Raw genomic sequence first — 14870 nt, forward strand, 5'->3', positions numbered from 1 at the left:
TTACTTTCCAGTCTGTTCCCCATGAAAATGTGATGGTGAGTATTCTTTGTATTGTCACATTTACTGTCTGATCAAAAGGAAGTCTGTCATTATCCACTAAAAGCTTTTGTGAAACTGCAGATTAAAAGGAGTCAGAGCAACCTCCCAAATAAATGAGGCCAAAATAAACAGTGCATAATGGGCAGAAAGGAAGCTGGTTAAAATACACAAATTAGCTGGATTTGGATTTGCACTATTTGTGCCTATTTTCAAGGAGGCTGATGCTGGTAGTGAGACATTTTGGGAAAGTAACTGTGCCCAGTCTTTTGGACAGACAACTGAAAGTTGACTATTTTTCATTGTTTAATAGCAACACCCTCCATCAGATGTGTTCTATAGCTGCTCATGATACTTGCAGAAAGATGCTGATATATTTTGGACAGTCCTACAAAACTGTTTTAGGTTGTCAGTATTTCTCAGACGTCTTCAATGAACATGCCTTATTAGGTCATGCCACGGCACCTCAGTGGGTTACCCCCTGTGTCATATTTGATACATAGAGATTTTGTGTATTTTTGAGACTTCTACAACATAAGTATCCTTTTTGGGTTTTTTACTCCCTTGAACTTTCCTTAAAGCTAAACTGACGTCCTGCCTCTCACAAACAAAATATTTCAACAGCAGGTGGGCGGGGCTTCCTAAGATCACATAAAACAGGGGTGGGGGAACTCCAGGCCTCAAGGGCCGGTGTCCTGCGGGTTTTAGATATAATCCTGGGTCAACACACCTGAATCAAATGATTAGTTCATCACCAGGCCTCTGGAGATCTTCAAGACATGTTGAGGAGGTCATTTAGCCATTTAAATCAGCTGTTTTGGCTCAAAGACACATCTAAAACCTGCAGGACACCGGCACTCGAGGCCTGGAGTTCCCCAACCCTGACGTAAAGGTTAAAGATATCCATCTCACTGACGTCACACAGAGGTAACTATGGGGAAAAAAAATACTGAAACTGAACAGTCAGCATGAATTTTGCAGGGATTAATTGATCATAACTCATTGTAGACACTTTCTGTGTTCAAAGCTACTCATTGGTTAATGAAAACTTTTACCACACTGTTTTACTAACAAACAATATATTCTGTCCCCAGACAACCTTCAGCTATTCTGACGTTTCTATATTTATTTTTTTAATACATATCCTGTAAACATTTAGCAATACAAATAACTTGAATAAGTGATAGCAACGTGAACACTGTAAAAATGTTGAGTCTCAGGTGGACTCGGGGAAGACGGGACTAGCACCCTGAAATGTAAGAGTAAAGCCCTGGCCTTAATTCAGCATCAGTTGTCTCAGCAACACAAGGATGTCTTGGAAACAACATTTAAGTGTCTTGTTTTTAAATGTATTTATAGGTGTGGTTCATTTTATAAGATGTTTTAATTCATTTTCTTTTAAAACAAACTTCTACATCTAACATTCTAACTGTATGTACTCACTGGCAACTTTATTGGTTACACCTTGCTAGTACCAGGTTGGGCCCTCCATTTGTCTTCAGAATTGCCTTAATAGACCATGACATAGATTCATCCAGGGGCTGGAAATCTGGTAATACATGGTACGGCTCATCAACTCTGGAAATCCTCCAGACATTTTGGTCCCTGTTGACATGATAGCATCACACAGTGCTGCATTTCTCTGTATTTCTGTGGCAGAGGTTTTGTTGATTTGTCTGATGATAGGTCAGTGTTTTCTCTATTGTAATCACATCTATTCTAATGTTTACCACAAAGCAAGAACTGAATTTTCTTCTCTTCTATACCAATAATCATCTCATTTATCTTGTGGCCATATAGGGGGACTTAAGCCCAAGGTCATGTACTACTGGACTGAAAAGACTAAAATTAAATAAGAGTAATATGCTGCTTAGAGTTGAATACCTCAGTGTTACAATCTAATAATGTTAAATTGTCCTGATAATAAAGGAATAATCTACTCAAGTAGAATTTTGCTACTACATGTAGTAATATTTACTTCCATAAAGAGCCCGAATATCTGTGCCATACTTTGTGATGTAGTGATTTGTCCACTCACACCTTTGGTTTCCTGGCATTCAACAGTTTTCCACCAACACCCGTTCTCCCCGCTAGACCTGCCTGGTGGCTCTGGTCCCGCCCAGCTCACCTGAGAGCGACAGACACTTTCCTCCTGTGAATCCAGGCTACACACTGCCTTCTGAATCTCTGGAGCTTCTTCTTCGTATTCTTTACGTGTTTAAAAGTCTCTGACTTGCTAACCATCTTGACTCTTTCTTTTTTTTTCATTAACAGCATTATGAGTGCAAAGCTGTGGACAGAGGAGCAGTTTAACTGCCCCGTGTGTCTGGATCTGCCAAATGATCCTGTCACCATCCCTTGCGGTCACAGCTACTGCATGGCCTGCATTAAGGACTACTGGACTAAAGATGACCCCAAAGGGATCTACAGCTGCCCCCAGTGCCGTCAGACCTTCTGCCCCAAGCCTTCCCTGTCCAGGAACACCATGCTGGCAGAGGCTGTGGAGCAGCTCCGCAAAGGAGCCCTCAAATCTGAAGTGCGTGAATCCATGCGACTCGCCAAGGGGAAGCTTTCCTCCTCGGTCGTACCATGTGACATGTGCAAAAATGAAAAACGAGCTGCAGTCAAGAGCTGCCTGGTGTGTATGAGCTCCTACTGCGAGGCCCATCTGAAGCCTCACCAGACAAAGAAATCCCTAAAGCAGCACGAGCTCATCCCACCGACAGGCAACCTGGCCGAAAAGATCTGCACCCAGCACAAATACCTGCAGGAGTTCTTCTGCCGACAGTGCAAGATGTTCATCTGCTGGCTGTGCACCAGCAACCAGCACAAAGGCCACGAGAGCGTGTCCACCAAGGTCGAAAGGCTGGAGAAGCAGGTAAGCAGAGGATGGGTGCTACATAATGACTGGGGGATAAGGGCCAGTCAGACGGTTACCAGGGTGATCTAAAGTGAAATTAAAGTGACTGGTTTGGGTGTTTGGTAAAATCTCCATAATTTTGTAAATGGAAGTTTACAATCAATATTCTATACATACAGCATATCCGCCCTTCTTTCTGCTGTCCATTATTGTGTATAAAAGGTTTCTTTGAATGAAGTCGGTTATTTCCTTTTGTGTGCGACGCCGGGTCCAGCCAGGCTGAAGACATTCCTAACAACATTCCTAGCCTAGCCATTCATAATGCTCCACCCTCTCATGTTGTCTTCTGTGTCACCTACACACCTGCTTCCCTGTCTGTGGGATTGTTTCTCTGATCTCGTGTCACGGCGTGCCTCTCTGCAGAAATTGCTGTCCGACCTGCAGTCAGCGAACCAACAGAAGCTGAAAGAGAGAGAGCAGGAGCTGAAAGACATGAAGAAGATGATGGAACAGATGAAGGTTGGTCAGTGGTAGAGTTTCAATTTGACAATTTTCTTTTGGGGGGGTATTTTTTTAATGGAAAACAGGTTTTCTATAGGGTTTAAATAATGTGATGGTGGTTGAGGGGCCTTACTTACTTAGTTTTGTGTTTTCCTTGTGTGCACAGCGTTCTGCTGATGTGGTGCACAATGAAGCGGAGCAGGCGCTGTCGGAGCTGCTGCGCTCCATGGAACGTCTTCAGGAGCTGCTGGAGGAGGTGATGGATCAGGCCAACCAGGAGAAGATGGGCCATGCACAAGAAGTTACAGATAGTCTGGAGGCTGAGATCAAGGAGCTGAAGAAAAGGGACACTGAGATGAAGGACCTGGCAAGCTGCGAAGACAACATCTACTACCTGCAGGTAGGGGGGACTGTGAAGGTTACTGAGTGGTAATATTGGTCATGGACACAGCAGTGATTGCTTATTCTTTACACGACTTATGACAGAAGGATAGCAGCAAGAGTGTTAGGGAAAGTTTACAAGATGGTAATGAAACCTTTGGAGACAATGGCACTGTGAAAATGCTAAGGTTTTTGTTGGGAGTGACATCAGAGGGATAGACTCCTGATATCCTGATTAAATTTTTTTTTTTTTTTTTTTTTTAACTAACTGCCATATGTTTCCTCAGACATACGAGTCTATGTGCAGTCCTCTTGAGTCTGGGGATCTGCCAGCTGTGAAAGTCAATCACGAGGCTTCCTTTGAGCCTGTACGAGATGCCATCCTGGGTCTCAGGGAGCGAGTGGAAGATCTATGCAACCAGGAGCTGGGCAAGATCACTAAAAAAGGTCTGTCCAAAGAGGCCTTTTGTTCTTATTCTGTCTTATTTTGTACCTTATTTAATTTAATTATCTGTGTTCTTTTAAAGTGAATGACACAACACTGTTCACTCTGGGAGACTGTAAGTTCCAGGCATTGTTTATAGTTCATTTTGGGTTTTTTCCCAGCGTAATTAATAATGCATTCAAGTTTAGTGGGGTTTTTTGTTGTTGTTGTTGTTGTTGTTGTTGTTTTTAATTGAACTTCTTCTAATCTTATTTAGCCAACCGAAGCGGACAGAAAGGAGGGATTTTAAAATGTAAGGTTTGAATTTTCTTATTAAATCCAAATAAACGTTTTCACATTTTGCATGATGTTGGTAGAAGGATAACGATTTTCTTTTTTCTCTAGTGTTTTCTGGTCTCAGTGCCCGCAACACAAACGCCCGTCCACAGGGTAGGTTTGATGTTTTTCTGACCACATTTTGTCTACCATGACTACATATTTACATCTTGTCACCAATCTTGTATAAATATTTGAAATAATTTGTAATTTCATTCATTTTCTGCAGCTTCTACACCCACTATCTCAATTGGAGGTCGAAGTACAGACAAACGAGGACTTGGTACTGTACTCTGATGGTTGTTGAGCTTCATTTGACAACGTACAAAGGATTTCACTGACATTGTCACTTTTTTTTATTCAGGTATAGGACTCAGGAGTCAAGATGTGAGGAACAGAGACACAGCACGAGGTGAGAGTTTTTATTTGTGCCGCTGTTTAAGCATTCATTTGAATTTCACTCACAGCAGGGATAAAGTAGAGAAAAGTTTGCTTTAAAAGTCAGTTTCTTCCTTGTTTTTAGACCGAGCTAACACAAGCTCACCCAGACTGCGGGACAGACAGAGGAGAGAAGACAGAGAGATATGTGAGTCGGCACTGGCATTAATATCATCACCCTTCATGATAATAATCTGGCTGTTACTTCCTTCTGCAAGGTGTTTTTTCTGCTTAAATGACAGTTCTTCCTTATTTTTAGTCAAGGTACATTGTGTGGCAGAGTTACTCGACATTTGCATTTTCTGTGGCTCAGTTTCTCTTTATTAGAGTCATTAGACTAACAGTATTCTCATTTAGGCAGAGGGTGGATATCTAGGTTAGTCCTGGGGTGGTGGTTCTTCTGCTAGCAGCACACTGTCATCTGCACCTGTTCTATGCTAAAGGCAGATAGCGTGTATGCATTGTGATTGCCACACACAGAGCCCCGTTTTGTGGTTACCACTGCTATGCAGATGACACTCAATTATACATATTTATTACACAGGGAGCACTTTTCTATTAGACTGGAAAAGCATTATACTGTGTAAATGCCAATCCATTTCCATTAAGCCTCATCCGCAGTGATTTGGATGTCAGGTATGATTTTGTAGCTGTCTTTGTTGCTAACAGGAAGACATTCATACGCTAATACAGTAAACCTGGTGTAAATCTGGCGAACAGAGTGCATCACATAAATATCAGTGCGTTGATATTCTCATTGTAACACATGTAAATCAATTTCAAGTTGCACCATGAACGCGTTAGTGATTGTGAGGAGGGCCTTCTGCTGTTGAAAGACACAAAAATATTGTTGAAACTCGAACAGAACTTAAACAGTTTGTATTCAGTTGCATTTAAGACATATATAAAACAGTGGTTATATTTAGGGATGTCTGATTACTCAGGCCTCACTACATACCTTTACTTCAGTCTTTTTTTTTTTTTGCATTTTCAATGTCAGTTTTTATTCTTGAACTATAATCATTTGCGTGATTTTAGATTCCTAAAATTTTTCTTTTTGTCCTTTGTGTTGACATTCATTGCCTCCACTGCCTAATGATGCTATTTTAGCTTATATCCATATTCCATTTTTTTAAATTGGGGGCCTTAAAAGGCCATGTTAGCGATATCAGCTCTCATAGTCTTTTTGCTCATACAAAACTTTGAAACTTTGTCCATGTTTACCCATCATAACAAACAGAAAACAGGGAAAGGGATAATGGTCACCTTTAAGTGACATTTTAAGATGAGTTTTTTATAACAAAGAAGCACTAGTGGCTCAAATTAAATCTCAGTGTAAACTCTGGACTTGAGCACTGTGACCACTGTGAACATATCTGAAGTGACGCTAAATTGCATGAAGTACCATGGTTAACCAATAAAAGCAGATGACGTTCTGATACCATACTGACGTTGTCGCCAATCACTTATTTTTGCCTTAGACACTTTAAATTTTGATTTAAAGTTTATGTAAACATTTTCAAACGGCTTCGATAAATTCAACTCAATTTTATTCCATGTGTCTTCCAAAAAGTGAGGGAGCCTAACCCCAGAGCCAGCACCAGATCCAACATCAGCATCGGGTCCAGCATCAGCCACAGACTTAGCCCCAGAGCTAGCCCCACCCCCAGCCGTAGAGAATCTCAGTCACTCTGGAGTAGGTCTAGCCAGAGCCAGGCCACAACTCCTACTCCAGTCCCAGCCAGCCTGACTCCTGCTCCTACGCCTGCTCCTGCTCCAGCACCGGCATCTTCTGGACGTATGTTTGCATTGTTAGCATTTTCTGCCACCTGCTGGCAAAAATAACTATGACATGACTTTGACATCTGATTCGTGGTATTCTCAGCTTTTAGCCGAATGGCGTCGATCAGCAGCATATTCCGCTCCAATCGCCGTGGCACCAGCCAGGCTACTCCAGCCACACAGGCCAACAACACACCATCCGCAGGAGGAAATCCATGTAGGACCTGACTCCAACATCACTCTTTCCAATCTCAGTAACCAAACCATTAAGTGACTAGTAGATGGGGTGTTTCTGAAAAGATGAAAGAAGAAAAGATGAAAAAGTGGTTAACATGGTTACATTAAAAAGTTCACTTTTTATAAAAGAGGCTCAAATTAAAATAAAAGTAGTTCAAGTGTCAGTTTAAATGACGCTTAGTTTCAGTTTAGGCTTTGATAAGTTTTGGTGTTGATCATGAAAATGAAGGAAGACATAAATGTCAGTGCTGAATAAAGCTGAAGTGTCAGTTTGAGTTAGAAAAAAGTGCAAGCAGCAAGTGAAGCTGGCAATAAGCTGAAGTAAAAGTGCTGAAAAAGTTGATAATTTAACTGGACTTCAAAGGAGTTGCAGTGACATTGAAGTGTAGAGAATAAAGGAAGCTGGATGAGAGGAAGAAAAGGAGTTACAGATCGATGTGTACTTTACAGCACAATGAGTGGAAGTGTCAGCTGATGTGTAAGCACTGAAAGTTGGAGCAAGTGTTGTTCAAAGGAGGGAGCCTGAAATGTTTTGAAGTCGAGGTGTGAGGAGTTGGAATGATGGCATGAATATCATTAAGCAGTGAAAGCATTTTTTTTATTGTCATTGAGAGATGAAAGCAGTTGAAATATCTGTTGATGATGAAAGATCCGAAACGCAGTACCTGTAGTAAGGGGGAAAATATCTTGCTGTTTTATGGTTATTTTTCTGCCTTTGCTTTTGTTTTCTTCAGAAATATATTAATTCTGAAAACATCGCCCTTGAAATTCTGACATCAGACCCTTTTCTTGTATTTTTTTTAATGTCTTACTTTTGAAGCACCAAAGCTGGGAAACAAGATGATGATGAATGAGAAGTTGGCTAAGTGCTAGCTAATCCAGATATTTATAAGTTATTAGATGGTTTTACATTTAAATAGACAGCTTTGACTTCTAGTTGAAGTCTTTACTGACTGAAGCACTTAGTGACATTAACAGAAGCAATCACTCTGTCTCTGCATTCAACAGGGGGAATGGCTGAGCTGTCTGAAACTCCCACAGAAAGTAAGAAGATTGCCCCTCTATATATAACATGATTTTATTGTCCCATCAACAGTTCAACCGGTTGAATAAGTTGAGCAACATGCGTTTCAGTGATGTGACTAATGCTGTTTTCTCACTGGTCAGTTAATCCCGGTCTCTTTTTGGATACGCCCACTCCGGACTCCACGAATCATGCTCCGGCTTTCCCCGCCTGTGAGTCATTCAAGCTTTACAGTCATTTTCATATTGAGAGAAGAAACATAGATAGAAATCAAACTATTATGATGTACAGTGAAACAAATAAAGATGAATTTAAATTTTTTTTACAGTGAGGGAAATCAGCCTTGACAGTATTCAGGCCCCAGAGCCGAGGACTAGAGAGGAGTTCCTGCAGTGTAAGTCTGTAGAAAATTACAGATCTAAGCACAAACTGGGACTAGTCAAAATGGGTTCTGTCACTTTTTAACCATTCAGTCAGTTTATTCATTCAGTCACCACATACTACACAGACCATCCAAAATAATATAGGATCAGATGCTCATATATAGGTCTGGCCCTGGTTCGTATCATTAAAAATACCATATGGTCCAAAAAGGAGGGGAAAAAAGTAATGACAACATCAATCAGATAAACAATATTCTTACACGAAACCTTCATAAACCTATTTCTCGAGCATTCATTGAAGGCCAAAACTCAGTGACACATTGTTCTCATATAAAAATCTTTTGTTTTGTATATAAGTGAACTGTAAATTAAGTGAATTCTAATCTAATACATCCATACATACACGAAGAACTCCTAATGACTGATATTTTTTCTTTAATATAATGAGCATGTTACCAGGTTAATTTGTGATCAGTCACAACATTAAAGCATTTTTAAAGACAATGAGCTGCTTGGTTAGTGAGAAATATACTGTAGTATCATGTTATATAATAAACTCAAGGTATTCATGTCCAGTTATTTAGTATCTATTACCATTATTCTATCAAACTACTGTCATGCTACCTTAAAATTAACACTCCCCAGAGAGTGAGCCAGCTTGGAGGAGGTTTGCGCTCTCGGAGGGCATCTTGTTCCACTGTAGTGTTATGTATCAGAACATAGATGTTGACATACAGAATTGGCCATGATGTCATGATAAGTTGTCAAAATATTTTGTCCTTGAAATGTCCTTCCTAGACTCAGTGAGCTTGACCCTCGACTCCAACACGGCCCACAAGCGGCTGACGCTCTCTGAGAACAACACTAAAGCCACCCTGCAGGGGACAGCCCAGCTTTACCCCGAGAGCCCCCAGCGTTTTGATGGCTGGACCCAGGTGATGTGTGACAGCCCGCTGTATGCCCAACGCTGCTACTGGGAGGTGGAGTGGAGAGGCCGGGGCTCCTCAACCGGCATAGCTTACGGGGCGATGGCCAGGAAGGGCTCGGACGCCAGGTCAGGCCTCGGATACAATGCCCAGTCCTGGACCCTGGAGCTGTCGGACACCTGCTGCACAGCCATGCATGACAATCAGAAAAAGGACATTCCGGTCGTGTACTGCCCCCGTGTGGGCATCTACCTGGACCTGTCCGCGGGAACGCTGTCGTTCTACAGCGTCGCAGAGAGCATGACCCACCTCCACACCTTCCGAGCCAACTTTACCCAGCCGCTTTATGCCACCTTCTGGGTGGGGAGTGGAATCGGGGTTGGGCTAGACTTCAGTTCAGGTTCTGAGAGCATCAAGATCTGCCCCCTGTGAAGACCAGAGAGCTGGTAATTCACTGACTGACTTCAGAGCTGAATTCAGGAAAAACACAAGTGTTCATGCTGATTGTTAGAATGACACAATGACTGAAATTATTTGCAAAGTTATCCATGTGTGCGTGTGTGTGTGCGTGTGTGTGTGTGCGTGTGTGTACATACTGTAGCTTAAATGGTCTTGGTTAGCTTCTATTCACAAAAAACAAAGAGTGCACTGTTTTTAGCAAACAGGAGATTTCAATGCCTCAGATTTTGGGTTAATATCAGACTGCGCAGTTATCATGGCGCTGATGTCATGTCTTCTATAGGAAGAAAAAATCATCCTTAACTTTATTTATTCCACTTTTGTATTTAGTTTTTTTTTGATCAAGATGTTTGGGTAACCAGATGGGTGCAGGTGGTGGTTATGACTGAGATATCAAATAAGTAAACGTCATTATCAGAATGTAAAAAGCATCAGCAAAGTGTATAAGGGCTAAAACATTTTTAAAAAGATGGTATTTCAGTGTTGTGCCTAATAAAGAAAGTAATAATAATGCTTGACTGAAGTGTGATGAACAAATGCCACTGATATGTTCATATGTGCACATATGCACATATGTGCTGCCTGTTAACAAAATACCAACTGCACTTCAAGCATGCAAAAACTAGTTTATCTAATATAGTCAGCCATCTCCTCCTGGTGGATGACCTTTGGTGTTTGTTGTTGTTGTTGTTGTTGTTGTTTTAAAGGCATGTTGGTTACTACTATTGCAGTTCCTCTAATGGCCACTTAAGACTGGTTTCAAAAGTAAGTCAGTCCACATGTACATTCATGTTAAAATGCCCCAGTTTGATTGTTTGTAAAAATATAACTCTTCCATTTGGGAACTAGTAAGGCTTGGGGTTAGGGACGTGGCTGCTCTGGATTACAGGTGAAAGAGAATGAGATGCCATATTTATCTCATATTGGCTTTTCTTCATTGCCTTCCTTTTTATCCAGAATCAAATTTTAAATCCTTCTCCTCACATACAAAGTCTTGTATAATCAGGTCCCATCTTATATTAAAAACCTTGTTGTACCATATCAGTATTTTATTCTCAGACGGCTAGCTAACTTGTGGTTTGCAGAGTATTTATAACTAGAATGGGAGGCAGAGCCTTCAGCTTTCAGGCCTTTCTTCTGTGGAGCCAGCTCCCAGTTTGGATTTGGGCGACAGATGTTTTCTCTACTTATAAGACTTTTTAAAAACTTTGTTTTAATAAAGCATAAAGTTAGCACTGGCTAAGGTCACCATGAATTCTCCTTTAGCTCTGCATTTACTCATTATGTATTATTACTCTGGCTCTCTTCCACAGTCTGTCTTTTATCCCATCTCCCTCACCTCACCATCCTCCACGTGTTAACTAAGCAAGTTAGCATTAGCTTAGCACTTTAGTCTCTCATCCAAATATGGTCATTAACCCAACTATCTTTTATGTACAGTCTATTGAATCCACTGAAGCTAGATGGCAGTCTTTAAAAAAACATTTTAGTCCCAAACTTTTAATATCCCATAACTAAGAGAGGGATCATCACAAAATTTGCAATAGAATTAGTGTATTGCATACAGTGGACTGAATTTACACCCAACTGCGAACCATTTGTCTGGAATTTAGGTCAACCTCATCCATTAAATCATAACAAAACAGTGAGCCGGGCAATATATTTTTTTATTTATTTATTTAAAAAGACAGACATGAATAATAGGTATGAGACATGAAGGAATCGCAGAACATTTTCTCTTATAGCCCGAGAACCTCCTGCTTCAAGGGGATGGAAGTTATCCAACTTTATGAATGTACCTTCCTTCCTCTCTGCAGTCCTGCTTTCCTATTAAACATTCAGCTGAAGCTCTTGTTGCCCTTTAAAGCATTATTGTTAATTAGCTGCTAAATGCATCACAAACACGTGTATAAGCCAGAATATTCAAAATTAAGAATAATACTGAGTTTGGATTCCCTTCATGTGAAAAGCACAACAAAATCCTACTTATTCAAAGATGTTATGGCAAAATGTTAGCTGACATTGTTACAACACTCACAATTATGCTAAATGTCTCTTATTTATGTAGATCAAACTCTTTCGTCAATAAAATAAAGGTTAAATACAAAAAACTAAAAGTGCAGTTACTGGAGATGGGGGGCGGGGCAAGGTCTGGTTGGGAACAATAGCACTGAAGGGTCACAGGGATAAAGCACAAAGCTCTAAGTTTCCTCATTTTTAATGCTATAGCGTGTCACATGTAGCATGTACAGAATGATGTCAGATGTTTTCCTACAGAACACTCCCACCTGCTGGCCGATACACAAACTGTATATATCCATGAGATAAAGGAGAAACATATTTTTTTAAAGCAAAGAACCCTTGAAACAAATCTGAATTAGGTTAACAGCTAAAATAATAAATTAGTGTTTTTATTCCCTCTTTACAGCTCAAACCTGAACATCTGTTGTCAAAGCAAGCAGTGATCCTTAAACCTCTTAATCCCACTAAGTGCAACTCATGTCCAAACACAACTTAAAAAAGGAACTCAAACTAGAGCAGTGCTAGTTTCCACATACAGCCTGATACCATTAAAAACACACAAACATAAACACGCACAAACAGGCAAAACACAAAGACCTGAAGGAAAAGATTCACCCTATTCGTGTTTTTTGCCTGATGTCCCATTTGGTTTTGTCTTTGCCTTCATCCCACCTGTCTGCCAACAGGTGCATGCTGGGACCAGCAGACAAGGTGGTGTTTATGCAGGCGTTGGGCATGGCGCATGGACGGTCACTGGACATCCGTGCAACACTGTAAAACTGTTACAATATTCATAATACTGGCATGTTCAGCTGCTAAACCAGCGAGTGGTTGAAGTCTCCAAGCTTGTCCTCAAGTATTAAGTTAGATCGCTTGTACTCTTCTCTGAAGTCAAGAAAGCAACTGCCACGCTATGAGCTAGCAGGATGTTCTCCTATAACTGACAAGCCCTTGAAACAGCAAGACCCCAGAAGCCCCCCTACTCCCTCGCCCTTATTTTCTTCTTCGTTCATCTTTTAGGGTTTCCGCCAGTGTATTACGAGCTCCTTAAACGCCAGATATTTTTGTTTTTACACAACAGCTACATATATTAATTTAGCTAATACGTCATTAGCCTACTGTTACTGTTAACCACTTTACACAGCCTGAAAAAAGTTGTTCAAATTTAATTGTTTTACTTTCTAGTTGGTATCCATCCACCTATGTCCACTAATAACAGAACCACTAGGCTTTTTTACTCTACGCTAATGATGTTTAGCATGATTGGTGCTCTCGCTTTTAAAAGCTGGAAAGCCAAAAATAAACTCTTCAGTTTCTCGTTACCTGTTGTGTGCACAGGTGTGTCACAGCCGGTCAACGGGAGACGGTGTGTTTCCTTTTAATCCTACTGTACACAAACTGCTTGCAATTCAATTACAGCTGCAGCAGGGGGCGCTCATGGCACAGTCCTCAATGAATAGGAATGAATGCAGGTAAATGCCAAAATAATTATTTATGTTTGTAGACAAAAATATGTACATGTATGTTTAAACCTTTGCACACAATATTGTTAATATGTACAAACTGAATCGAACTGAACAAATTTATGACTTTTTGTTTTGTTTTTTTACAGTAAAGCTAATTTTGCCCATAGCATTCTTCTAGTGTATGCTAATGGTTCAATAACCGAAACTTCCAACAATATCAATTTCCTGAACTCTTTCTATGAAAAATGTGAGAGAAAAAAATGCCTTCTTTCCAGCCTGGGCTGCTTGAACCCCCTATGTTAACTGATATGGCGGAACCCCCGTCTTCTGACATAAACATACTGACACCCTTTTCGCCCTTCTTTCCCTTCTTCTTTTACTTTTCTCTAATCAACTTCCACAAACCTTCGTACACTTACATTTTCCTTTCTTGCCCTCCTCTACCCATGCCTAATATCTAGAGCCTCACCGGAGAACTACTGAGTCTATTTAATATAAGACTGAGAAGAGGATGACCCATTCAGAGGCAAGCTAAGGCCTTTTTAACTATCAGCATGGCAGACATCCACATACACAGACAATGCAGGGTGGCTAAAAACAGTCAATATCATTAAATTGTGCTTTAAAATTAAGTCCCAAAAAAGGACGGATTGTTCTGCCCACCGGTGCCCTGACTTCTCTCTCCAAAGGCAGAAAGGAGGAGAGATGTGGTGGCGGTATAAAGGAGGGGACTGATGTTCTGTTGAGTTCAACGTTTGGCCGAACTTGGGTAGGAGATAGAGGCAAGATGCCGCCGTCTTTCTTTTAGGTTCCCCCATGGAGGTGGAGGGATAGCCAGGGTCCTGGGGTGAGGAGGAGGAGCTGGGTGACCGGCTGACTTTCCAGCTCGGGCACCAATCATAGCCGGGAGGCTCTGGTTGCGCCTCAGGCCATCTAAAAGGCTCCCTCCACTTGCTGACACAAATGTGGCAGAATCCTGGCGTGGCATTGAAGCATCGGACTCAGAACCATGCAACACCTTAGTGAATCCCAGCTGCCGGAGCTTCTCCACCAAACCAACGCTGGCCGGGTCGGGCCTGGATCTGCCTGATTTGGTGGATGAGATGAGGGCTGGGGTTTCTTGGGATGGGCTTGGTAGGTCAGGATGCGGAGCGCGGCCCAGGTTCAACCCGTAAACGTCTTGGAGAAAAAGCTCTGCGGGCCGTGAGGCCAGGAAATTGTCAGCTGGGTGTTGGCGGGGCTCCATAGGCACTGGGGAGGGGGCAGGAGAGTGGGAGGGCGAGTTGGGGGGCGTGCTTGGCAGAAGCTGAAAGAGGGGCTGCCGGGGGGCGGGTCTCGGGGTTGGAGGAGGGTTGGAGACTTGTGCAGAAATACCCCTCTCTAGGACCAGCTTGGTCAGGCCACTGGGGGGTGCGGGCAGACGTCGAGGGGGGAAGGAGTCACCCAGACTGAGTCTGCAGGGAGTCACAGGGGTGCTGGGACCCGTCCTCATGGAGCTAGGCGTGTTCGCCATGTGAGATGACTGAGAACTGAAAGCAAGAAAAGGAGAGTCTGCGTTAGAACAATAACAGTGTTTATGGGATGATTTTTTTCCT

General features: G+C 41.8%; 2 protein-coding genes across 6 annotated transcripts in view; one reads left to right on the forward strand and one right to left on the reverse strand.

Moving 5' to 3' along the window:
• On the forward strand, positions 1–13418 carry trim25l (tripartite motif containing 25, like). 2 transcript variants are annotated; one of them, XM_039607468.1, is made up of 17 exons: positions 1–35; positions 2311–2914; positions 3320–3415; positions 3564–3797; positions 4066–4225; positions 4306–4338; positions 4480–4515; positions 4608–4652; positions 4768–4821; positions 4903–4950; positions 5062–5124; positions 6550–6774; positions 6862–6975; positions 8004–8039; positions 8163–8231; positions 8348–8413; positions 9201–13418. In XM_039607468.1, the coding sequence occupies exons 2-17, from the start codon at positions 2315–2317 to the stop codon at positions 9758–9760; spliced, it is 2439 nt and encodes an 812-aa protein (XP_039463402.1). In that variant the 5' UTR covers positions 1–35; positions 2311–2314; the 3' UTR covers positions 9761–13418. The 2 variants fall into 2 exon arrangements, with proteins under 2 accessions (XP_039463402.1, XP_031613689.1); XM_031757829.2 differs by lacking the exon at positions 1–35 and adding an exon at positions 831–963.
• trak2 (trafficking protein, kinesin binding 2) overlaps positions 11448–14870 on the reverse strand; it is a 16792-nt gene continuing 13369 nt past the window's right edge. For all 4 annotated transcript variants that reach the window (XM_031757799.2, XM_031757798.2, XM_039607467.1 and 1 more), the window contains one exon: positions 11448–14804. In XM_031757799.2, coding sequence (XP_031613659.1) covers positions 14024–14804 — 781 coding nt within the window. In that variant the 3' untranslated portion in view covers positions 11448–14023. The remainder of the gene's footprint in view (positions 14805–14870) is intronic.

The sequence above is a fragment of the Oreochromis aureus genome, linkage group 23, assembly GCF_013358895.1.
Source record: "Oreochromis aureus strain Israel breed Guangdong linkage group 23, ZZ_aureus, whole genome shotgun sequence".
NCBI lineage: Eukaryota > Metazoa > Chordata > Actinopteri > Cichliformes > Cichlidae > Oreochromis > Oreochromis aureus.

What these genes read in the sequence shown, in the direction of transcription:
- trim25l (XM_039607468.1), top strand. Translation starts at nt 2,315, where the DNA reads ATGAGTGCAAAGCTGTGGACAGAGGAGCAGTTTAACTGCCCCGTGTGT. An exon ending in AGATGATGGAACAGATGAAG is followed by an intron (nt 3,416 to 3,563) that starts GTTGGTCAGTGG and finishes TTGTGTGCACAG; the next exon opens with CGTTCTGCTGATGTGGTGCA. An exon ending in CACAAACGCCCGTCCACAGG is followed by an intron (nt 4,653 to 4,767) that starts GTAGGTTTGATG and finishes CATTTTCTGCAG; the next exon opens with CTTCTACACCCACTATCTCA.